At 37.1% G+C, this 26,415-nt stretch overlaps 3 protein-coding genes across 3 annotated transcripts; 2 read left to right on the top strand and 1 right to left on the bottom strand.

Moving 5' to 3' along the window:
• The first annotated feature begins 3,859 nt into the window (after positions 1–3,859).
• Positions 3,860–4,738, top strand: LOC133642594 (metalloproteinase inhibitor 2-like). Its single transcript, XM_062036882.1, has 4 exons — positions 3,860–4,116; positions 4,183–4,285; positions 4,390–4,502; positions 4,561–4,738. Exons 1-4 carry the CDS (start codon positions 3,976–3,978, stop codon positions 4,711–4,713), a joined length of 510 nt encoding a protein of 169 aa, XP_061892866.1. The 5' UTR covers positions 3,860–3,975; the 3' UTR covers positions 4,714–4,738.
• Positions 4,739–11,780: 7,042 nt separating this feature from the next.
• Positions 11,781–13,510, bottom strand: LOC133642296 (metalloproteinase inhibitor 2-like). Its single transcript, XM_062036414.1, has 5 exons — positions 13,302–13,510; positions 12,500–12,582; positions 12,335–12,437; positions 12,089–12,201; positions 11,781–12,024 (listed from the first exon to the last, which is right to left on the bottom strand). The coding sequence occupies exons 1-5, from the start codon at positions 13,429–13,431 to the stop codon at positions 11,848–11,850; spliced, it is 606 nt and encodes a 201-aa protein (XP_061892398.1). The 5' UTR covers positions 13,432–13,510; the 3' UTR covers positions 11,781–11,847.
• Positions 13,511–23,991: 10,481 nt separating this feature from the next.
• LOC133642425 (metalloproteinase inhibitor 2-like) lies at positions 23,992–25,433 on the top strand. Its single transcript, XM_062036595.1, has 5 exons — positions 23,992–24,210; positions 24,359–24,438; positions 24,518–24,620; positions 25,031–25,143; positions 25,211–25,433. The coding sequence occupies exons 1-5, from the start codon at positions 24,081–24,083 to the stop codon at positions 25,376–25,378; spliced, it is 594 nt and encodes a 197-aa protein (XP_061892579.1). The 5' UTR covers positions 23,992–24,080; the 3' UTR covers positions 25,379–25,433.
• Positions 25,434–26,415: the final 982 nt, after the last annotated feature.

Genomic DNA, 26,415 nt, shown 5'->3' with positions numbered 1-26,415 from the left:
CACGGATCCACTTTGCACCCTTTTGATGAGCATATAAACATTTGTATGCTCGTACAACACTTAAAGCCTTTTAGCATATCTGTATGTGGAATTAAATTATGGAATCTATCAAAGCACCAATATGATTCAGTTTAAGAGACTGTTCAAACTACAAGTGTTCACAAAGTACACAGAACAAGAATTATGATTAACATCTTGAACCTTTGTTTTATTGAGACAAAGATTATTTATGTATTTAATATTTGTTTAGTTACAATAGTATATTTATTAATCACTGTTATGTTACAGAGAACAAGAACATTGGATACAATTGCTATGGTATAAAAAAGAGTAGGATTAAATAAGCTCTGCTTCTTCCTACTCCTTTTTGGATGTGCTGTAATGAAACAACTGGAGTAGTGTGATGCATTACATAGTATCGTATGCATGTTCGAAATAAACTGGAACTGAACTGAAAGATTTTTGGCGTCAACTATTAGTGGTGTGCGATGGTTTAATTTAATAACAAATTACCATGATATAGCATAAAGACAATAGCCACAGAGTGGAGTTCCTTCAGCACTTATTAACCTTCTGTTTAGTCATTTAGCACAAATATTATTTAGTTTGCCATGTATTTATATGAATCCAAAACCTGTGCATCTAATTAAATTCTGGTTGGAGTGGAATGGTTAAAAAAAAAAAAGGTTACCGGTAATTGTGAGTAATCCACAAAGGTTGAATGGAAGCAATTGTGAAACATCTTAATAGTTCAGTTGCCTCCATTCAACCTTTGTGGATAGTAGAAGACTCCTTTCACACAGAGGCTAAAACAATTTAGGTCGACCAGCCCTGCAAGGTGTCCCTTATTCTTTTTTTTTTATTCTTTTTTTTTTTTTCTTTTTTTTCTCTCGGATAAACACATCTACTGCAATTGAACACACACAGTATGCTATAATGTTCCAATCATATTTATTACTAAAAACAAGTATTTTAAGTGCAAACAATTGCAGGAACCTCTCGTGTTTCAAGCAAATGTTTTAAATAACTTGCAGTCGATGTCTCTAAAGTATCAATGCAGACATCCACTGTAACAAGTGTAAAACAATAATGTACATTTTAGTGTCGCAACTTTTTTTTTGGATGAGTTTGATGTCAAAGTTGACCAACTTTTTGGTTTATGGCGACAGCCTTCTACTATCCAGGTGAGAGGCATGACTTATAATCTAGAACAGGGGTGTCCAAACTTTTTGACTGGGGGCCGCATTGGCCTAAAAAATTTGGCTGGGGGCCAAAAGCCGACTGCATGCATGCATATATATATACATATATACATACATACACATATATATACAGTACACATATACATACATACATATATATACAGTACATATATACATACATACATATATATACATTAGGTCAGGAAAAAACACAGAGGCTATTTCATCCCTACAAGCCTGTTTCGCAGGTTTCTCTGCTCTTCAGAGGAAAATTGAGGGAAAATCCCCTGAAGAGCAGGGAAAACCTGCGAAACAGGCTTGTAGGGCCCTTACAAGCCTGTTTCGCAGGTTTCTCTGCTCTTTAGGGGAAAATCAGGGGAAATCCCCTGAAGAGCAGGGAAACCTGCGAAACAGGCTTCTAGGAATAAAACAACCTGTGTTTTTTCCTGACTTAACGCATATTCCGCTCTACCCCGGTATTGAGCACTGTATAACGGATAAACCACAGAAACCTTAAAAGTTAAACTACAAGTTGTGGTCTATGGTTGCAAAAGGCATAATTATGGGAGTGTTTTGTTTAGTCACTCAGTGCAGTTGGTCCTGCAGGTCGAGTACGTGCCGTCTTTCACGGATCCACTTTGCACCCTTTTGATGAGCATATAAACATTTGTATGCTCGTACAACACTTAAAATCTTTTAGCATATCTGTATGTGGAATTAAATTATGGAATCTATCAAAGCACCAATATGATTCAGTTTAAGAGACTGTTCAAACTACAAGTGTTCACAAAGTACACAGAACAAGAATTATGATGAACATCTTGAACCTTTGTTTTATTGAGACAAAGATTATTTATGTATTTAATATTTGTTTAGTTACAATAGTATATTTATTAATCACTGTTATGTTACAGAGAACAAGAACTTTGGATACGATTGCTATGGTATAAAAAAGAGTAGGATTAAATGAGCTCTCATTCTTCCTACTCCTTTTTGGATGTGCTGTAATGAAACAACTGGAGTAGTGTGATGCATTACATAGTATCGTATGCATGTTCGAAATAAACTGGAACTGAACTGAAAGATTTTTGGCGTCAATTATTAGTGGTGTGCGATAGTTTAATTTAATGACAAATTAACACGATATAGCATAAAGACAATAGCCACAGAGTGGAGTTCCTTCAGCACCTATTAACCTTCTGTTTAGTCATTTAGCACAAATACTATTTAGTTTGCCATGTATTTATATGAATCCAAAACCTGTGCATCTAATTAAATTCTGGTTGGAGTGGAATGGTTAAAAGTTACTTGTGAGTAATCCACAAAGGTTGAATGGAAGCAATTGTGAAACATCTTAAGAGTTCAGTTGCCTCCACTCAACCTTTGTGGATAGAAGACTCCTTTCACACAGAGCCTAAAATAATTTAGGTCGACCAGCCTTGCAAGGTGTCCCTTCTTTTTTGTAGACTTACACTTCCTTTATTGTCATTCAAATTGGAACTTTACAGTACAGATGAGAATGGAATTTAATTGCGTCTGCTTGTTGTTTTGCAGGATAAAAGGGCAACAAAGGTGCAGATATAGATTTACTGTACAGATAACTACATTGCACTTTTGCATATGCAACCACGTTTAAATTTAGACTTTCTTTTGTCATTTAAATTCAGTTTACGGACGTATGTTATTGTTATAGTCCAGCGAGTTAATCCAACCGTAACTATATACAGTTAAAAAAAGGAAATGTATTTTTCCAACTATTTCATACTTTATCTACTTTGTGCCAAAAAGTCTGGCAAAACCATCTTTTAAAGATTTTTTTTTTTCACAAGTTACAGCTCCTAACCATATTTTCACAGCTAGCTAAGTAACTTGGTGTTTTTAATGACGATAACGAAGATTTTTGTTTTTAGAGAGAAAATGGATAAGGGTTCGACAAGTAATACATACACTCAAATTTTAGTTTTACATACCAGCCAAGATATTTTTGACTGCTTTACCATTGGTGTTTTTATCAAGTTTGGTAGAGGAATGTAGCCTGACTACATTTTGACATTTCTGTAGGTGTTTTTATCAAGTTTGGTAGAGGAATGTAGCCTGACTACATTTTGACATTTCTGGTTGACTTCCTGTCTAACTGGGGACATTTCTTCAATAGGACTTAATCAAAATAACGGCACTGTTTTGACCTTAGACTTAGACTTCCTTTTTTATCGTCATTCAAATTTGAACTTCACAGTACAGATAAGAACGAAATGTCGTTGCATTAGCTCGTTGTAGTGCAGGATAAAAGAGCAATAAGGTGCAGATATAGATTACTGTACAGATAAATATATTGCACTTTTGCATATGCATCCAGGTTTATGGATGTATGTTATATTGTCTTTATATTCCAGCGAGTTAATCTGTTTTTTGGGGGAAATTGAGGGAATTATTATGATGCGTTCAAGGGTCTTATGGCCTGAGGGAAGAAGCTGTTACAGAACCTGGAGGTTCTGCTACGGAGGCTGCGGAACCTCTTTTTAGAGTCCAGCAGTGAAAACAGTCCTTGGTGGGGGTGGGAGGAGTCTCTACAGATTTCCTGAGCTCTGGTCAGGCAGCGGCTTTTTGCAATTTCCTGGATAGGAGGAAGGAGAGTCCTGATCTTTTCTGTCTTCCTCACCGCTCTCTGCAGAGACTTCCAGTCTGACTTATAATATAGCTATCTATTTCTCCATCTCTTTAGAGAAATTAAACTATACCAGTCAATTTGAGTTCTCACATGACTGTTTAGCAGATGCCTTTTATTGGTGTTTGCTTCAATTCTAGTCAAAGATTGACTGACATTTTCTTTCTAGCCATCAAGGCAAAGGTGGTTTCAAAGGCGACGGCCAGTGAATTGAAGTACGACATCACGTATGACATCAAACTGACCAAGGTTATTTAATTATAGTCAATTATGTCAGATTGCATGCAAATTCTAATTTATATAATTTTTTTTCAGATATTGAAAGGTCCTATCAGGCACTATGATACCATCTGCACTGCAGCCTCCTCTGCAGCATGTGGTGTGACTCTGAACAAAGGTGTAGAATATTTCATCACAGGTAAAACAAAAAACATCCTTGGGTTTTATGATTTGAAATATTTCTTCCTGCAAGAGTATAAAATGATCAGTTGAGCTTGTTTGACTCAAGTTTCTCAATTGCAGGCCAACTGAAGCCTGACGGGTCGCTGCGTGTTTCATCCTGTAATTACGTTGTACCCTGGGAGAGCAGCCATGATATCCTGGTAGAACACTTTATGATGGGCTGTGATTGCAAGGTAAGCAGAACTAATTTATGGTTAATGTTATGTAAAGCCTAACCTTTGCTGTATTCAGATCACTCGCTGCTCCTCTGTGCCGTGCGGGATCGGCAGCCCAACTGAGTGCTTGTGGACAAATACAATTGACGAGCAGGACAAACAATCTGCTTGCATCAAGAAAAGTGATGGTTCTTGTTCCTGGTACAGGGAGGAACCTAATGGCAATTAAAGACCCTAAACTCTCAAGCAGAAAATGTCAGATTCAAATAAATCTCTTTAAAGAAATGAAGTGTATTTTACTGTTGAGGGTTTTTAAAATTGGTGGTGTCTGGTCTCTTACGGGGGCTTAAGCCTCAAACTTTTCAGTTTTACTAAATGCAGGACTATGAATTAGAATATAACCTGTTATTTTTCACTATTCATTTGAAGACCCTTCGTCATTACTTATTACCCGTTCAATCAGTAACACCCGCATTACTGTATGGAAAACCCAGTCTACTTTTTCACTGTTACCTTGGCAAGGTTGTTCAGGATATCATATCATTATGGCTAGTTCAGTGCGTTGAACACTGCTGGATAGGTTATCAATTCATCTTTTTTTTTGGTCAAATCTGATTTTGTGTAGTCCGCATTACTTAAATGTCCAGATTCCAATGTGAATGCAAACTGACCCGAACACAGACATGGCGGTATGACGTCACACATCCTGTAGTGTTTACTGAAGTAAACATGCTTCAATTCTAGTCTCAGTACTGCGCATTTGTGGCTATTTCAAGGATTCTCTGCAATCAAAGGCCTTGTTTACACTGCAAACCAAATCACATTATTTTGCCCTCCAGTGATATTTTTTTTTGCTAGTCTAAACTCTTCAAAGTGATCAAATCTGATCTTTTGGCATCAGATTCAGGACAAAACAGGAGGTAGTCCTGAATCTGATTATCTGATATTTTCAAATGTGACTTTAAAACGCAATGCGACCTGAATGGGACTCTTTTCCATCAGCCTAGGGCGAGCTACGTCACTAGTGCGCTGGAAAGAAGCAGTCTCCAGCGAAAATTGATATTTCATCACATGTGGTTTCGATATATAAGACGACCAAATTTTCGATCCATCACTTGTCAATAGTGCGCAAATAGGCTATAAGTAATATATGAATTCCGAAGAAATAGAGATTGTTGAAGGACCGGAAATGACACTGGTGCATTTGCCTACATGTGAGTTGAAAAATAAAGTTCACATAGATCCACTCTGTCTCTTGAACAACCATAAAAAGATTACAACCCTCCCAAATATATTAGTGTATATACAGCCATTCATACATTATATTTAATTTATTTTCACATAAAACAAAACATTTTAAGGTGTTGCTGCTCTTTTATTTTGTAGTAGTAGCTACTTTCTCCCTGTCAACTTTGTTTTCACTTTATTGAAGTGCGCATGTAAAGTGACATCGAGGCCACATTAGGGCTGTGCACGTTTACACTGGAGTCAGGTAAAATCACATTTTACTTGCAGTGTAAACAGTCAGCTGGAAAAAATCCGATTCGGGCCACTTTGGCCTGCAGTGTAAATGTCAAAGTCAACATTTTCTGAGACTACAAAAATGGGACCCATTACCTCCCTGCTTGGCACTCAGCATCAAGGGTTGGAATTGGGGGTTAAATCACCAAAAATGATTCCCGGGCGCGGCCACCGCTGCTGCTCACTGCTGCTGCTCACTGCTCCCCTCACCTCCCAGGGGTTGATCAGGGGTGATGGGTCAAATGCAGAGAATAATTTTGCCACACATAGTGTGTGTGTGTGTGTGACAAGCATTGGTACTTTAACTTTAACTTTATACTCACTTGTCACTCCCAAGAATCCAATCACAAGTTGTGATTTACGAAAGCAGAAAGTGGCACCGGAGCCACACCCGGCCAGCGGAGAAATCAGCGGTACTCACTTTTTCAACCAACAAAGTAGGAGAGCAAAACGTTGATTAGGTGTCAGATATAATAGTTTGCCTGCCACTTCCACTCTAATCCACCAACTACGAGCGGTATTGTGAGTTTAAATATATTTTTCACATTCAAGTTTTTTTTAAATTATTTTTGTTTTGACAGGTTTATTGATTTTTAAATGCGCCAAAAAATTGCCCTTTTTGTACATATTCAATGCCAGGTAGTGTGCAAGTGTGTTTCTGTATAGTATTTTTCAAGCCGTGGTCATGTGGCGACATAAATGATGGTATTTTGAGAGGTAATTATTGAAGTCGGACTAAGTACACTGCAAAAACTGAAATCTAAGTAAGATTAAATATCTCAAATAAAGGTGATATTTGCTTATTTTCTGTCCGATAAGATCATTCTTCTCACTAAGCAGATTTTATGTTAGTGTTTTACTTGTTTTAAGTGTTTTGGACCTAAATGATCTCAGTAAGATATTACAGCTTGTTGCTGAGATTTTTTGACCTATATTGAGTAAAACATGCTTGGAACTAGAATATCAAGTGTTGCAAAGCTGTGTCATCAACACTCACACGTATAAAACTACTTTTTTAAAGTAATAATTTCTTATTTCAGGCATGAAAAAAAAAATCATGACTTTGACACAATTGTCTCATAATTAAAACAGATGACAGCCAAATGGATTTTGCTGTTTTATTTTCAATGAAACAATAGAAAATACGTACTCATATAGTAGTACAGTTGGCACAGTACAGTAAACTGACAGTTAATATTTAAACATTTAACATGTGACATTTCTAACAATTTTGAACAGAAATAGTTCATGCACATTCAGGTAAATTCTTCAAAATTACAATTAAAAAAAATGTGGCCGGGGCCGGGCTGTATATATGCGCACTAATTGACTGAAAGAGCACGCACTTGGCGCGATGATGTCATGTTGTCGATGGAAAAATGCATTTTTAGACCATATTATTTGCCTGAGCGGCTAGGAGACCCCGAGCGTGACAAGCGGTTGCCTTCCATTAAGAACAATAAATTAGTTTTTAGTATAAGTTTGCTGGTTTCAAGAAATGTAATGTCGAGCGTATATCATTATGTCAAGATAATGGCACTAGCATTTACTTAATTTAAGAATATTTTTCAACCTATTGAGCGAAAATGTCTCTTTTTTTTTTCTACCGAGAAAAGTGCACTTGTTATTAGTGAGAATATACTTATATTAAGGTATTTTTGGGTTCATTGAGGTTAGCAAATTTTACTTGTTTTGGTAAGTCTTGACAAGCCAAATGTTCTTGTTCTATTGGCAGATAATTTTGCTTAGTTCAAATAAAATACCCCTAATTTTTGTATTTTTTTTCTTCTTGTTTTTGAACACTGACTTTTTGCAGTGTAGGAAATCGCTGAAGGCCTGGGTGGGAAACGCACGGCCCGCCACTGTAGTTTAATAGCCATAGTCTTATGTTAGAGTAGTGTTTTGGGGGTTCTGAAGACTGGATGCACTGACATACTCATAGTAAAAAAGGTGGAGTTTTATTAATGTTTTTTTTATATTCACTTGGCAGGTTATTGTGATAGTCCATATCACCTATCCCTACTTGCCAGGTGTGGCCTGTGGGCCTTAAATTATTACTATTACAGTAATGACAGGAAACAAACAATATTGCTTTTCAACCATTTCGATGTCTTCAGTATTTGCTGTGTAAGTCTAATATAGTAACAAGTTGTAAGCAGAACTATCTTGCAAATGCAAACTTTCTGAATCAAAAAGGTTGTGCACAGACAACATATCTTTGGGTGGACCTCCAGCCCCTGTTTTCCAGACAAGAAAGTTTCTTTCCACCAGAACCTCCTCTGTTTTCAGGTCAATTCTATAGTGCTGTGCCAGTTGGTATACACTGCTGTCATCTGTGCAACGTTTCCTTGCTTGCAAGTTGCCTGCTAGCTTTTCCATGCAGCAACACTGTCTTTATGTGTTTGGGCCATCTCATGCTTATTAAAGATGACTGAAGCTTCCTTGCACTTCCTCTTTCAACCATTTAGATGTATTCAGTGTTGTGTAATGCAAATACAGTGGCAAAAAGTTGTGAGCGAAAAGATCTTGCAAGTGCAAAATCACAGGAACCTCCCGGGGGCTAAGCCCACCCCGTTCTTCAAGCCTAGTGACGCCCCTGAGTTAAGCACTGACAAATTACTGCTTCAACAAACAAAATGGAATCCTCACAAGATTATGACTTATTGCGTTGTCTTAACCAAACATGTCATTAATGGATGTTAGTCAGTCGTATATAGACTTCTTGGCATGGGTATGGTTCGAAACCGCTTATTGCTTTCTCTTCCTTGCTGGGAAAAACATCCTTTAATATTTAATTTTTTCAAATGTTTGGCATAGACTCAAAACATGTGCTGACCAGTACACTTTAGCTACTGTGAAATTGCCACACAAATGCATCACTCTAGGGGACGTGTGTTAAATGCAATTTGAGCATTTGCAGCCACTTTTGCATATTGCTGCACTTCTAAGTCAAATATCTGAGCCACAATACTTTGATATATCTTGGAAAAATTATAGGAAAATTATCAATTTTTTTCCTAAATTGTTTAATGTATATAGCCTCAACTCATGTTATGTCAAATAACTTCTTAATACACCCATATTTTGATGCAAGGGAACAGAATACATAAAACCAGGCCCGGCCCTAACCAATCTGGCGCCCTAGGCAAGATTTTAGGTGGCGCCCCCCCACATCGGCAGTGAAGTGTATGTACTCACAAGAAACCGAATAGCTTTGTCTTTGACCTTTTTTTTTTTACTTAAAGAAAGCAAATTAACAATCAGAATAGTTAACAAGATAAAAAAAAATATGGATAAATAAATGAATACAAAAAATAAAAAATGAATATATGAAATACAATATTTTTTACATACATAAACACAAAATAAAACGTGCCAACAAGTTGCAAAAAATAAATTAAAAATACAATATAAATAAGGCACTGCACAAAACAAGATATCAAACCAGTATGACTTTAACATCTATATTACAAAAAAAGGGGATCCTACAGAGTTCTCTATTTGTGCTTTTTAATATTGCATTAACTAGAATGACTTAAAAATTACTGTACACCAGGGAGTACTGTAATTACCTAACGTTACATTATCATTTTCCATAACAATTTAGCCCCCTCCACAATATTAACCCGACGTTAAAACAGAACTAGCTATTTATTGATTAGCAATTGCCGAATCATGTAACATTAGCTTAATGCTAAAAAGCCAGGTTACTATCACATTCTGTAACAGACAAATAATTTCATGTAGGCTAACGTTACCTACCTGCTACCTCTGTCTTTTTCTCGTTTCTCCCCTTCTTTTCTCCCCTGGGCACCTGACAGTTTTGGCCGTTTTGACATCTTGTGTTGATTTTTTTGATGTGGTGACGTCCAAAAAGAGTCATGATACGGGAAGGGAGGGGGCGCACCGTGCCGGGGGAGGGGGGCGTAATGTTGTAACAAATAATATTTCTATTAAATAGGCTTTACTTTGCATTTTAATTAACGTGGGATTATTTTATGTAATTAGAAATAATAGTACCAACTTTTTTTTTTTTTCCCTCCAACATTTGTGGCACTGGCGTGGCGCCCCCTGATGGACGGCGCCTTTAGCATTTGCCTAAACGGCCTATGCCACGGGCCGGCCCTGCACATAAGAACTGAAATTACATTTTTGGCACAATCCCGCTAAGAGCAGCCACTTAGGGCGCTCCTTAAAAAGGTGGGAAAAAGGTGACATTGGGAAAGGGGGAAGAGTAAAAAAAAATATCAGTCTGAGGCTGGACCCTCAGGAGTGGTCCAGACTGAGTCCGAGGAAAAAACCTCACATAGCATGGCACACATAAACATGGTACATGTAATCACAACAACTCGCAACAGAGTCATCCAACAGGACCCTGGAGGCCAGCAGCCGCTGTTGAGCGCTACTCAGCCCCCACAACCCCGGAGGAATTAAGCAGTGGTGAAGGCGTTGATTTGGGGAGGGGTGTGTGCGTGCATGTATGCCCAATTAACTTGGGTGAGATGTTGGAATTGTCTTTATGGGCCGAGGCCGGCCCCAAGAGTTCAAGAGTTCAAGAGTCCGACACAGGTGCTTTTGAAAAAAAGGGAAGGTCAAAAGCGTCCATCTTTGAGGAGTCCTCAGGGGAGTGGTTTCAAACAGCCTGTTCCTCAAGGCCATTCGGTTTTACCTTTTTAACTAAAAAAAAAAGTTTGCAAACTGCAGCACATTCCCTTTGATTTGTATGTACTAAACCAAACTATACATGTAAGTTTGAAAAGCGAGTTTTTTTAGCTAACAGGAAACATTTTGGATAATTTTTCTGGACACGTTTGTCCAGTTTTTTGTTGCTTTGGCAGAAATACTTGCTCATTAGACGGTTTCCACAGCAACTTGAGTCCCACAATGCTAGAAAAGACAGATTCAACTCAGGAAAATAGGTTTACTGATACAAAAAACTAAATGTACTCTTTCTTTATGCAATACAAGTCAGTGTTAAGGCTCACAGGTAGATAACTTAAAACAATGCTAAAACTATATCCAATTTACAAACACATTTCCTCTTGTTTGACATATAGTACTTAAAATTACCATTTCAGCTCATGTTGGCTTTGGCTCTATTCATGATTAAAACATTTTAGAGGATGTTTTCACTTGCAAGGAAGGAAAGTTTATTTCAAACAAGCCTACGATACAATGTAATACAGTGATCTCCAACCACCCGTCCATGGATCGATGGGTACCGGGCCGCACAAGACATTTAAAAATAAAAACAATTTTTTTTTTATTAAAACAAAACACAAGATACACTTACAATTAGTGCACCAACCCAAAAAACCTCCCTCCCCCATTTACACATTCACTTGCACAAAAGGGTTGTTTTTGTTATTTATGGTTCCTACATTATATATCAATACAGTCTGCAGGGATACAGCCCGTAAGCACACATGTATTTTTTAAAGACAAAAAAAAATACATACACCTCCCCGGTCCGTGGGACAAATTCTCAAGCGTTGACTGGTCCACAGTTACAAGGTTGGGGACCACTGATGTAATACACATTTCCAGTTAAATTACAGCACATCTAAAAAGGAGGGGTTTGGAATCAATCCAGAATCATGCCAAAAAAAGCCAATCTGTGATTAAAATCCACAAATTACAGGTGTTGATTAAGACAAATGTAATAAAAGTTGTAGTAATGCATGGTTTTCTTGCTGAAGCAGTACTTTGTGCAGGAGTGCTGATCTCATGATTGTCATTTTAAGAACATGCAATCTCATAGTAAAAAACACTGCATTGCTTTAAATTGATTTATTCGTAAATTACATTTTCTGCATGAGGTTTTGAAGGTCTATAATGTTCATTAACCCTTTTTGGGGGAGGCGGCCTCCTGGTACCAGGAACAAGAACCATCCCTTCTCTTGATGCAAGCACATTGTTTGTCGTGCTCGTTATTGACCCAATTCCCCGTCAGCCAGTCCGTCCACAAGCACTCAGTAGGACCAGTGATGTCACACAGGACAGCGGTGCAGCGATTGATCTGGAGGATAAAACAAAGATTAGGATTTAATTCAAATATAAATGACTCAATTAGGTTTGCTAACCTTGCAATCACAGCCCATCCTATAACGTTCTACCAGGATCTTGTGGCTGCTCTTCCAGGGTAAAGGGTAGTTACAGGATGACACGTACAGAGACCCGTCTGGCTTCAGTTTGCCTGCAATGGAAAAGACAGGTGATCGAAAATCCAAAGATTCCAAAAATGTCAAGTCAGACAAGCGGATCTTTTCTAGTCATCTTCCTGTAGGAGAATAGAATTTTGAAATCTCAAATGTAAGGATTTGTTTTACCTGTGATAAAATATTCTACACCTTTGTTCAGAGTCACACCACATGCTGCAGAAGAGGATGCAGTGCAGATGGTATCAAAGTGTCTGTTAGGGCCTTTCAAAATCTGGAAAATTAAAAAAAATGTAAATGCATGCATCCATAGACAAAATTATTAACATTACTAACCTTTATCAGTTTGATGTCATACTGGATCTCATTGTGAAATTTACCACCAACAGCCTTCTTTGCAACCACCTTTGCCTTGATGGCTAGAAGAAAAAAACAGCCAGTTATTCTTTGATGGGAATTAAAAACAATCTCCCTAAAACCAACAAAAGGCATCAGCTCAACAGTAAGTTGATTATTAAATACAAAAAGCCACTAAAACATGACAGAGCTAGCACTGACCGATTCAATCTCTAACAAGTATTTTATCTAGGCCCTCAGGGCACCCAAATGCATCATCTCAGAAGTAAACTTTAATACTTTGAACATTTTATAATTTAATTGTATAAAGAGATGTCAAAAACAGTGCTTTTAGGTGATGTTTTAAGCAGCATTTTACACTAACTGAACCAGGAAGTGCAGACGTAGGTATAGCCAGGCATCTACATTTCACTTAAAAAAAAAAAAAAACCAAACTTGAATACCTTTTGGCTAATGAGTAATATATAAAAAATATATATTTTTATAGTTAGTCTAAAGTCTTCATTACTGTCATTAGCAACATCACTTTGCTAGCTGAGAAAATAAGAGCTGTAATTTACATGAAGACTTTTAAAAGCCGGCATTGCCACACTTCGGCACAAATTGACAGGAAATCATTGAGGGGGAAAAGAGATAAAATAAAAAAAAGACAGCAAATTTACACATAGATTCATATTAGCAACACTTTCCACAGCATTCCCTCTTAACATGCAAGGATAATTCATGGATGCAAACATTAAATATGTACAACCAAACAGTAACATTTTAATGTTGAACTTACCAACATCTGATTGGCAAAACTGCGTCTGTGGATGGTCATAAATACATGTGCAGGCGTGTGCTCCTTCTTGCAGCTGCCACATGCACAGCAGCACCAGGGGGAACACACGACACTTCATCCAACTCATCATGGAAGAAAATGTAGCTAACAAAGAGAAGAGTTGGGCAAAAGAAGTTCAGCAGGAAAATATTCTGGTGTCCTTTCTTGAGGGTGGATGAGCAGCCTTTTATTGCTGCAGACTCCTCCCACGCTCTCCATCACTCTCACAATTGGGTGATTGATTTCACCTTTGCACACACCTGTCTGTGGAGTTTTGAATGAAAAAACTGTTGAGTGCCCAGAAACCACTTGATAAATAAATAAATACCAACACTTGTTTTGTTCTTTCTGATCTATATCTACTATCTACTGAACGATACAAAAAGGCAAACTATCAAAAAAATGAAGCAGACTTTTAGGGATAGTATCACCTTTGCATCATTAATAGCTCGTAGAAGGATTTTATTGGAGTGGAAATCACAAGGCCTCCCTATGGTTTAAGCACCTCAGGTTTTTCTTAGATTTAGAGAAAATTATATATAATCTGAGGGGTACACCTAAACAATTTGACTTGACCTGGGGCTGCATAATTAGTTACATAGCTAAATTAACGACACTATAGGATAAATGTGACTCACTGTTGACAATGAACCTTTCCACTTACCTCAACTCCTTTTTTGTTGTTGTTGTTGTTGTTGTTTTTATTCAGTGACACTTCTGTGTATGTTTGTGATTTCTACTTTTGTTGTTAATTTTTTTCCTTTTAGTCAGTTCGTGTTATTCTCCATCTGCTTGGGGTGAAGAGGAAGACAGTACATTGCTACCCACTGTGACTGAAATGTAGGACAGGGGGTGTTATTATTTTACTTTTATTATTTTTTGTAATTTTTTATATTGGTATTTTTTTGGGGAAGGGGGGGAACAAAAAAAAGTGTCTGTTTTCTCAGTACTTGTATTATGATTTCCCTGTCAAATGAATAAATAAATAAATAAATAAAGGCTTTACTTTGCATTGTAATTAACGTGGGATTATTTTATGTATTTAGAAATAATAGTACCAACTTTTTTTTTTTCTTTTTTTTTTTTTTTTCCCCCCTCCAACATTTGTGGCACTGGCGTGGCGCCCCCTGATGGACGGCGCCCTTAGCATTTGCCTATACGGCCTATGCCACGGGCCGGCCCTGCATAAAACCATATTGTAATTTGTGTCAGAATAATTGTATCTAAGTTATCACAAAACTTTGTGTTGCCATGAGTTCCCGGCGAGAGGACTAAAGCTGTCTTTGATCCTACCAAGCAGAAGGCTTGTAAAACTCCACTGTGTACGATGGGAAGCGACATGAAGGCGTCGGTTTCTTTGATGTATTGTAACCCACAGGAAGATTTTGTCTTGACCCGAGATCTACAAAGCGGAGAGGAAGCAGGGCCTGACTCCCTTCCAGGCACCTTTTCTTTGAACTGTTTTTTTAACCAAAGGCAGCGGCTGTTTACGACCCCCCTCCGTTAGAAACAGCTGTTGCCATGTAATCAGGGAAAGTCCAAATAAAAGAGGAGGCGTACAATCTTTCGTCAGAGCGTGGGACAACACTGTGCAAGGGTACAGTGTCTACGCGTTTCTCCTCAATTGAGCTAAATTGAATTCTGTCTCTGTTTAATTCCTTGCTTCTTGTCTTGTTTAATAGATGTCATCAGTGTTTGAACCTGACAATTTGTATTCAAAAAGGATGGTGTTTTGACATAAATCTTAATCTAGCTCAGGGGTGTCAAACTCATTTTAGATCGGGGGCCACATGGAGAAAAATCTACTCCCAAGTGGGCCGGACTGGTAAAATCACGGCACGATAACTTAAAAATAAAGACAGCTTCAGATTGTTTTCTTTGTTTAAAAATAGAACAAGCACATTCTGAAAATTTACAAATCATAATGTTGTTGGTTTTTTTTTTTACACTTACATGTTGCGGTCAATAGTATTCTATCTTTATTAGTCGTTATTTATACTTTCTGAATAAATTATGTGATAATGTTCATCAGTCAATTTATTGATGTTAATTTTCAATCTATCAAGAGAAAACATTATATCAAAATCAAATTACAGGATGTTTTTTACGTAGTTTGACTATTCCTCTAACGTCATGTGGTTTATTGTTTTTTACATATGTAGCATAATCTACAACAATACAAATAATTGCTATTGTGACATCTAGTGGACACATTTAAAACAGCCGTTTCTTTCATTCAAATATTTCAGCTCATTTTATACTTCGCAAACTCATCCAGAAGGCCGGATAAAACCTGTTCGCGGGCCTAATCCGGCACGCGGGCGGAACATTTGACACCCCTGATCTAGCTGGATAGAAGGTAAACTCAGCTGCACATAGCTATGTGCAAATGCCTAACCGGGATAAAAATGCTTAATGTAAACATGCTATTATGAATCTTCTGACCCGATCACGCACATATTAAGGCCGCGCAACGATATCATTGCGGTGTATGTCCCCCTAAAAAAGCTTGGTAAAAATACCCCAGTGTGGCAGGAATGTTCCGGATAAACACATCTACTGTAATTGAACACACACAGTATGCTATAATGTTCCAATCATATTTATTACTAAAAACAAGTATTTTAAGTGCAAACAATTGTGCAGGAACATCCCGTGTTTCAAGCAAATGTTTTAAATAACTTGCAGCCGATGTCTTTAAAGTAACAATGTAAACATCCAGTGTAAAACATTAATGTACATTTTAGTGTCTCAACTTTTTTTTTGGATGAGTTTGATGTCAAAGTTAATCTACTTTTTGGTTCATGGAGACAGCCTTCTACTATCCAGGTGAGAGGCATGATTTATAATCTAGAACAGGGGTGTCCAAACTTTTTGACTGGGGGCCGCGTTGGCCTAAAAAATTTGGCTGGGGGCCAAAAGCCGACTGCATGCATGCATATATATATATATACATATATACATACATACATATATATATACATTAGGTCAGGAAAAAACACAAAGGCTATTTAATCCCTAACGTATATTCCGCTGTACCCCAGTATTGAGCACTGTATAACAGATAAACCACAGAAACCTTGACTATACTTATATATATGGCGGTATAGCTCGGGTGGGAGAGTGACCGTGCCAGCAACTTGAGGGTTCCAGGTTCGATCCCCGCTTCCGCCATCCTAGTCACTGCCGTTGTGTCCTTGTGCAAGACACTTTACCCACCTGCTCCCAGTGCCACCCACACTTAGATATTGGGTAATATTGCGCTATATAAATATAATTCACTTCAATATATATATATATATATATATATATATATATATATATATATATATATATATATATATATATATATATATATATATATATATATATATATATATATATATATATATATATATATATATATATATAAAACCCATATATATGTGAACATATAATACCATTTTTATTCATTATTAGAAGTGGATATTAAGAATATGTGAAAGTTCAACTCCTACTTTGTTTATCTTTGTGACGACCGCCTAAACGTTTTGTAATCAATCAGAAATATCAAATACCTAAAATGCGCCAAACATGAATAAGTGTGGAGAGTTTTTTTTGCATTTTCCCCATCACGATTTGCAATGGATTTAAATGTGTGTAATTTGGGATATTTTTTATGGTGGTTGTCTGTTTAAAAAAAAATTATATTTACAACGTTCAGTGAGCAGGTTGTGTTTTTTGCACCATGACTAAGGAAGGTTATTTGGATTCGGCCCTAAACAACCTTCCTACTCCTTTTCGAAGATGTTGAATAGAGGAACTGGAAACTGATGTATCATGTTGTATGCATGCATCTTCCAAATAAACTTAAACACACACTGAGCAGGTGTGTTGTCAGTGCAGCAGATCATTAAAGTGTGTAAAAGTTAAAATACAAGTTGTGGTCTATGGTTGCAAAAGGCATAATTATAGGAGTGTTTTGTTTAGTCATTCAGGACATGGTCCTGCAGGTCGAGTACGTGCCGTCTTTCACGGATCCACTTTGCACCCTTTTGATGAGCATATAAACATTTGTATGCTCGTACAACACTTAAAACCTTTTAGCATATCTGTATGTGGAATTAAATTATGGAATCTATCAAAGCACCAATATGATTCAGTTTAAGAGACTGTTCAAACTACAAGTGTTCACAAAGTACACAGAACAAGAATTATGATGAACATCTTGAACCTTTGTTTTATTGAGACAAAGATTATTTATGTATTTAATATTTGTTTAGTTACAATAGTATATTTATTAATCACTGTTATGTTACAGAGAACAAGAACATTGGATAAAATTGCCATGGTATAAAAAAAGAGTAGGATTAAATAAGCTCTGCTTCTTCCTACTCCTTTTTGGATGTGCTGTAATGAAACAACTGGAGTAGTGTGATGCATTACATTGTATCGTATGCATGTTCGAAATAAACTGGAACTGAACTGAAAGATTTTTGGCGTCAACTATTAGTGGTGTGCGATGGTTTAATTTAATGACAAATTAACACGATATAGCATAAAGACAATAGCCACAGAGTGGAGTTCCTTCAGCACATATTAACCTTCTGTTTAGTCATTTAGCACAAATACTATTTACTTTGCCATGTATTTATATGAATCCAAAACCTGTGCATCTAATTAAATTCTGGTTGGAGTGGAATGGTTAAAAAAAAAAAAAGGTTAATTGTGAGTAATCCACAAAGGTTGAATGGAAGCAATTGTGAAACATCTTAATAGTTCAGTTGCCTCCATTCAACCTTTGTGGATAGAAGACTCCTTTCACACAGAGGCTAAAACAATTTAGGTCGACCAGCCCTGCAAGGTGTCCCTTATTCATTTTTTTTTCTTTTTTTTTTTTTTCCGGATAAACACATCTACTGCAATTGAACACACACAGTATGCTATAATGTTCCAATCATATTTATTACTAAAAACAAGTATTTTAAGTGCAAACAATTGCAGGAACCTTTCGTGTTTCAAGCAAATGTTTTAAATAACTTGCAGTCGATGTCTCTAAAGTAACAATGCAGACATCCACTGTAAAACAATAATGTACATTTTAGTGTCGCAACTTTTTTTTTGGATGAGTTTGATGTCAAAGTTGACCAACTTTTTGGTTTATGGCGACAGCCTTCTACTATCCAGGTGAGAGGCATGACTTATAATCTAGAACAGGGGTGTCCAAACTTTTTGACTGGGGGCCGCATTGGCCTAAAAAATTTGGCTGGGGGCCAAAAGCCGACTGCATGCATGCATATATATATACATATATACATACATACACATATATATACAGTACATATATACATACATACATATATATACATTAGGTCAGGAAAAAACACAGAGGCTATTTCATCCCTACAAGCCTGTTTCGCAGGTTTCTCTGCTCTTCAGAGGAAAATGAGGGAAAATCCCCTGAAGAGCAGGGAAAACCTGCGAAACAGGCTTGTAGGGCCCTTACAAGCCTGTTTCGCAGGTTTCTCTGCTCTTTAGGGGAAAATCAGGGGAAATCCCCTGAAGAGCAGGGAAACCTGCGAAACAGGCTTGTAGGAATAAAACAACCTGTGTTTTTTCCTGACTTAACGCATATTCCGCTCTACCCCGGTATTGAGCACTGTATAACGGATAAACCACAGACACCTTAAAAGTTAAACTACAAGTTGTGGTCTATGGTTGCAAAAGGCATAATTATGGGAGTGTTTTGTTTAGTCACTCAGTGCAGTTGGTCCTGCAGGTCGAGTACGTGCCGTCTTTCACGGATCCACTTTGCACCCTTTTGATGAGCATATAAACATTTGTATGCTCGTACAACACTTAAAACCTTTTAGCATATCTGTATGTGGAATTAAATTATGGAATGTATCAAAGCACCAATATGATTCAGTTTAAGAGACTGTTCAAACTACAAGTGTTCACAAAGTACACAGAACAAGAATTATGATGAACATCTTGAACCTTTGTTTTATTGAGACAAAGATTATTTATGTATTTAATATTTGTTTAGTTACAATAGGATATTTATTAATCACTGTTATGTTACAGAGAACAAGAACATTGGATAAAATTGCCATGGTATAAAAAATAGTAGCATTAAATAAGCTCTGCTTCTTCCTACTCCTTTTTGGATGTGCTGTAATGAAACAACTGGAGTAGTGTGATGCATTACATAGTATCGTATGCATGTTCGAAATAAACTGGAACTGAACTGAAAGATTTTTGGCGTCAACTATTAGTGGCGTGCGATGGTTTAATTTAATGACAAATTAACACGATATAGCATAAAGACAATAGCCACAGAGTGGAGTTCCTTCAGCACATATTAACCTTCTGTTTAGTCATTTAGCACAAATATTATTTAGTTTGCCATGTATTTATATGAATTCAAAACCTGTGCATCTAATTAAATTCTGGTTGGAGTGGAATGGTTAAAAAAAAAAAAAGGTTAATTGTGAGTAATCCACAAAGGTTGAATGGAAGCAATTGTGAAACATCTTAAGAGTTCAGTTGCCTCCACTCATTCTTTGTGGATAGTAGACTCCTTTCACAAAGAGGCTAAAACAATTTAGGTCGACCAGCCCTGCAAGGTGTCCCTTATTCATTTTTTTTTTTTTTCTTTTTTTTCTTCGGATAAACACATCTACTGTAATTGAACACACACAGTAAGCTATAATGTTCCAATCATATTTATTACTAAAAACAAGTATTTTAAGTGCAAACAATTGTGCAGGAACATCCCGTGTTTCAAGCAAATGTTTTAAATAACTTGCAGTCGATGTCTCTAAAGTAACAATGCAGACATCCACTGTAACAAGTGTAAAACAATAATGTACATTTTAGTGTCGCAACTTTTTTTTTGGATGAGTTTGATGTCAAAGTTCACCAACTTTTTGGTTTATGGCGACAGCCTTCTACTATCCAGGTGAGAGGCATGACTTATAATCTAGAACAGGGGTGTCCAAACTTTTTGACTGGGGGCCGCATTGGCCTAAAAAATTTGGCTGGGGGCCAAAAGCCGACTGCATGCATGCATATATATATACATATATACATACATACACATATATATACAGTACATATATACATACATACATATATATACATTAGGTCAGGAAAAAAAAACAGAGGCTATTTCATCCCTACAAGCCTGTTTCGCAGGTTTCTCTGCTCTTCAGAGGAAAATGAGGGAAAATCCCCTGAAGAGCAGGGAAAACCTGCGAAACAGGCTTGTAGGGCCCTTACAAGCCTGTTTCGCAGGTTTCTCTGCTCTTTAGGGGAAAATCAAGGGAAATCCCCTGAAGAGCAGGGAAACCTGCGAAACAGTCTTGTAGGAATAAAACAACCTATGTGTTTTTTCCTGACTTAACGCATATTCCGCTCTACCCCGGTATTGAGCACTGTATAACGGATAAACCACAGAAACCTTAAAAGTTAAACTACAAGTTGTGGTCTATGGTTGCAAAAGGCATAATTATGGGAGTGTTTTGTTTAGTCACTCAGGACATGGTCCTGCAGGTCGAGTACGTGCCGTCTTTCACGGATCCACTTTGCGCCCTTTTGATGAGCATATAAACATTTGTATGCTCGTACAACACTTAAAACCTTTTAGCATATCTGTATGTGGAATTAAATGATGGAATCTATCAAAGCACCAATATGATTCAGTTTAAGAGACTGTTCAAACTACAAGTGTTCACAAAGTACACAGAACAAGAATTATGATTAACACCTTGAACCTTTGTTTTATTGAGACAAAGATTATTTATGTATTTAATATTTGTTTAGTTACAATAGTATATTTATTAATCACTGTTATGTTACAGAGAACAAGAACATTGGATACAATTGCTATGGTATAAAAAAGAGTAGGATTAAATGAGCTCTGCTTCTTCCTACTCCTTTTTGGATGTGCTATAATGAAACAACTGGAGTAGTGTGATGCATTACATAGTATCGTATGCATGTTCGAAATGAACTGGAACTGAACTGAAAGATTTTTGGCGTCAACTATTAGTGGTGTGCGATGGTTTAATTTAATGACAAATTAACACGATATAGCATAAAGACAATAGCCACAGAGTGGAGTTCCTTCAGCACCTATCAACCTTCTGTTTAGTCATTTAGCACAAATATTATTTAGTTTGCCATGTATTTATATGAATCCAAAACCTGTGCATCTAATTAAATTCTGGTTGGAGTGGAATGGTTAAAAAAAAAAAAAAGGTTAATTGTGAGTAATCCACAAAGGTTGAATGGAAGCAATTGTGAAACATCTTAATAGTTCAGTTGCCTCAATTCAACCTTTGTGGATAGTAGAAGACTCCTTTCAAACAGAGGCTAAAACAATTTAGGTCGACCAGCCCTGCAAGGTGTCCCTTATTCATTTTTTTTTCTTTTTTTTTTTTTTCCGGATAAACACATCTATTGTAATTGAACACACACAGTATGCTATAATGTTCCAATCATATTTATTACTAAAAACAAGTATTTTAAGTGCAAACAATTGCAGGAACCTCTCGTGTTTCAAGCAAATGTTTTAAATAACTTGCAGTCGATGTCTCTAAAGTATCAATGTAGACATCCACTGTAACAAGTGTAAAACAATAATGTACATTTTAGTGTCGCAACTTTTTTTTTGGATGAGTTTGATGTCAAAGTTGACCAACTTTTTGGTTTATGGCGACAGCCTTCTACTATCCAGGTGAGAGGCATGACTTATAATCTAGAACAGGGGTGTCCAAACTTTTTGACTGGGGGCCGCATTGGCCTAAAAAATTTGGCTGGGGGCCAAAAGCCGACTGCATGCATGCATATATATATATACATATATACATACATACACATATATATACAGTACATATATACATACATACATATATATACAGTACATATATACGTACATACATATATATACAGTACATATATACATACATACATATATATACAGTACATATATACATGCATACATATATATACAGTACATATATACATACATACATATATATACAGTACATATATACATACATACATATATATACATTATGTCAGGAAAAAACACAGAGGCTATTTCATCTACTATAACCTACTCAGTGGCCTAGTGGTTAGAGTGTCCGCCCTGAGATCGGTAGGTTGTGAGTTCAAACCCCAGCCGAGTCATACCAAAGACTATAAAAATGGGACCCAATACCTCCCTGCTTGGCACTCAGCATCAAGGGTTGGAATTGGGGGTTAAATCACCAAAAATGATTCCCGGGCGCAGCAACGCTGCTGCCCACTGCTCCCCTCACCTCCCAGGGGGTGATCAAGGGGATGGGTCGAATGCAGAGGACAAATTTCACCACACCTAGTGTGTGTGTGACAATCATTGGTACTTTAACTTTAACTTAATCCCTACAAGCCTGTTTCGCAGGTTTCTCTGCTCTACAGAGGAAAATGAGGGAAAATCCCCTGAAGAGCTGGGAAAACCTGCGAAACAGGCTTGTAGGGCCCTTACAAGCCTGTTTCGCAGGTTTCTCTGCTCTTTAGGGGAAAATCAGGGGAAACAGGCTTTTAGGAATAAAACAACCTATGTGTTTTTTCCTGACTTAACGCATATTCCGCTCTACTATTGAGCACTGTATAACGGATAAACCACAGAAACCTTAAAAGTTAAACTACAAGTTGTGGTCTATGGTTGCAAAAGGCATAATTATGGGAGTGTTTTGTTTAGTCATTCAGGACATGGTCCTGCAGGTCGAGTACGTGCCGTCTTTCACGGATCCACTTTGCACCCTTTTGATGAGCATATAAACATTTGTATGCTCGTACAACACTTAAAACCTTTTAGCATATCTGTATGTGGAATTAAATTATGGAATCTATCAAAGCACCAATATGATTCAGTTTAAGAGACTGTTCAAACTACAAGTGTTCACAAAGTACACAGAACAAGAATTATGATTAACATCTTGAACCTTTTTTTTTATTGAGACAAAGATTATTGGATATGGTTTTTTAATGGATAAAATAAAACCCAATTCAACATATAAATAGCATTTATTTTTCCATTATACTGGTACTTTGTTAAAAAAAAAAAAAACAGACCCTCACGGGTTCAAACTCATGTCCATTGTATCATCCAGGAAAGAAGGGAAAAAAATCAGGATTTCGCCAGAAAAATGGAAGGGTAGAGAGGTAATGGCACTGCAGTGAAAAAAGTTACTTTATTATCTAAAAATGTGTAATACTTAAAAATGTATGTGATGAGTTTGTATCAGTAAACTATTATTAGTCTATTGTTTTGTCTTTGTGTCCTTTCTCAGCTCTATGGGGCAAAGAATCCTTCTACCCCAAGTTGCCGTGGAAACAAGATAACGAGCACTATTTGAATATATGTAGAAACTTGACCAGAAAAATACTCTGGTTCCTGCGTGTTGTTTTAAATGACATTTATTGTGTGGGTGCTTTAGTGTAGACACATCACACAGAAAGACAAAGTGCTCTAGTTTTCCTAAGTTATATTTACAGAAAGTGCTTGCTGGGTAGACACACATTTTTCATTAAAAACGTCACAGACAGGTGTGTGCAAAGGTGAAATCAATCGTCCACTTGTGCAAGTGTGGGAGGAGCCTGCAGCAATAAAAGGCTGCTCATCCACCCTCCTCAAGAAAGGACACCAGAATATTTGCCTGCTGGACTTCCTTTCACAAAATCTTCTCTTTGTTATCTACATTTTCTTCCATGATGAGTTGGATGAAGTGTTGTGTGTTCCCCCTGGTACTGCTGTGCATGTGGCAGCTGCAAGAAGGAGCACACGCCTGCAGTTGTCCTCTCACGCATCCACAGACCGCCTTTTGCCAGTCAGATGTCGGTAAGTGAGATCCTGCATTTAAATTTAAGACTGACTCTGCTTGAATTTGATTCAAGTTTATGATTTTACCCAACAGATGAAGGCTGACTGAGGCTTTTGTGGTTCTTAGGGAGTTTGTTGTAATTCTAGTCCTCTTTTGTCTTTCTAGTCATCAAGGCAAAGGTGGTTGCAAAAAAAACCGGCGTTGGTAAATTTAACGACGTCAAGTATGACATCCAACACATTGCGGTGATTATGAGGCATTAATACAAATTAATGAGGTTAATGCATGCATCAACATTTTTCTTTTGGTTATTTGATTTTCCAGACATTCAGAGGCCCTGAGAAGCTCTTTGGTACCATCTACACTGCATCCAACTCTGCAGCATGTGGTGTGAGTCTGACCAATGGTGTAGAATATTTGATCACAGGTAAGCATCTTATGTGCTGGTAGATCTCAAAAGGTTTTATTTTTCCAGCATGAAGATGATGGAAATGAGTTTGAGTCACTTGTTCAACACAACTTTCATCAACTGTAACGCTGTTTTGACTGAGTGGTTCAAATGTTTGACTTTAGAACTGAAGGGTTTTAGCTCTTCGAGATTCAAAATGCCATTGCAAAGTATGCTGGTGTGAAATGTACATGCTGTAGTTTAAATTAAGGTCATGTAAACATTGATATAAAATGTAACAAAGCCTAGTTAAAGTGGACTTGTGCAGCCCTTTGAGACACTTGTGATTAAGGGCTATATAAATATACTTTGACTAACAGGCTGAGGATATCTAAGTGGGGCATATTTTCTGTTCAGCTGTTTCGTCACCTATATTTCCCTTTTTTTAGGTCGAATGAGATCTGACGGGTCTCTGTACATCTCATTGTGTGACTACATTGTTCCCTGGAAAAGCAGCCACACGATCCTGGTGGAGCGTTATTCAATGGGCTGTGATTGCAAGGTAAGCAAACCTAACTGTCATCATTTCCAAAGAATGTGTTCAATCCTGATCGGGTTTTATCCTCCAGATCACTCGCTGTGACTCTGTCCCGTGTGGGATCAGCGGCCCGACTGAGTGCTTGTGGACGGAAAAGCTGTTTGGTGATTCAGGGCAGGACAAACAATGTGCTTGCATCAAGAGAAGTGATGGTTCCTGTGCTTGGTACAAGGATGCTGCCTCACCCAAGAAGGGTTAATGAACATTTAAGATGCTAAAAACTTGATCTATTAAAATGGAACTATTTAAATCAATGCTGTGTTTTTACTGTATTGAGGTTTTTTAAATGACAATTATGAGTAAAACTGTTGCAAAAGTACTGCTTCAACCAAGACGAATCCTCCCAATGTAACTATGACCTGTTGTGTTGACATGAAAAAACAATACATTTTAGTCAGCAGTAAAACTACTTGGCATGCTTTGAAGCCACATATTTCCTTCCCTTCCTTACCTGTAAAGACATTCTTTAAATGTTTGGCATTGACACAAAACCAACAAAGTGACCAGTTAACTTTAACTGTTAAGATGCCACATAAGTATCAAACTAGCAGGGGACAGTTAAATGTCATGTGAGCATTTTCTATCATTACACTGAAAAAGTTTCATTTTCTGAAATGACTGACTAACTCTGTACTTAATGTATGTATTTTAGTTGAGCTTACTGACCTAAGCAATTTTTTTAACACTTTGTCTTTCATCATGAATGTTTTATTTTGTTTTTGTGGCTGAGTAACTGGTGATCAAAGCTTATTCAATACATGTAGTGCTGAATTTGGCCACTGAATGGCGATAACACCACCTTTTGATTGTGATTAGTCACATTCATTTTGCTGTGGATGTTTAATTGCTATGTGTAAACATCTGTATCAATGTTTATTTATATAGCCCTAAATCACAAGTGTCTCAAAGGGCTGCACAAGCCACAACGACATCCTCAGTACAGAGCCCACATACGGGCAAGGAAAAACTTGTTTGTATTAGCATTGAATTCTATTTTCTATATGGAAAATACACAATGGATGTTATACTTTTGTAATGTTTATTTTCAGTCTTATAAAATTAAAATGTAAAATAAAACTGAGGAAGGAAAATAATTCAAAAGAAGGAACAAAAACCATTTCTGGAGCTTCTGTTTCTTCTAGTTAACTGTCGAGCTGCACATGCTGGAATAGAGTAGTTAGGGCAAAATAATCAATTTGACAGTGCAGTGTGAAAACCGATGTTTAGTTTGTAATT

This window comes from Entelurus aequoreus, linkage group LG25, assembly GCF_033978785.1.
Source record: "Entelurus aequoreus isolate RoL-2023_Sb linkage group LG25, RoL_Eaeq_v1.1, whole genome shotgun sequence".
NCBI lineage: Eukaryota > Metazoa > Chordata > Actinopteri > Syngnathiformes > Syngnathidae > Entelurus > Entelurus aequoreus.
The sequence above is the reverse complement of the archived record's forward strand: the minus strand, read 5'-3'. Positions and strand labels throughout refer to the sequence as shown.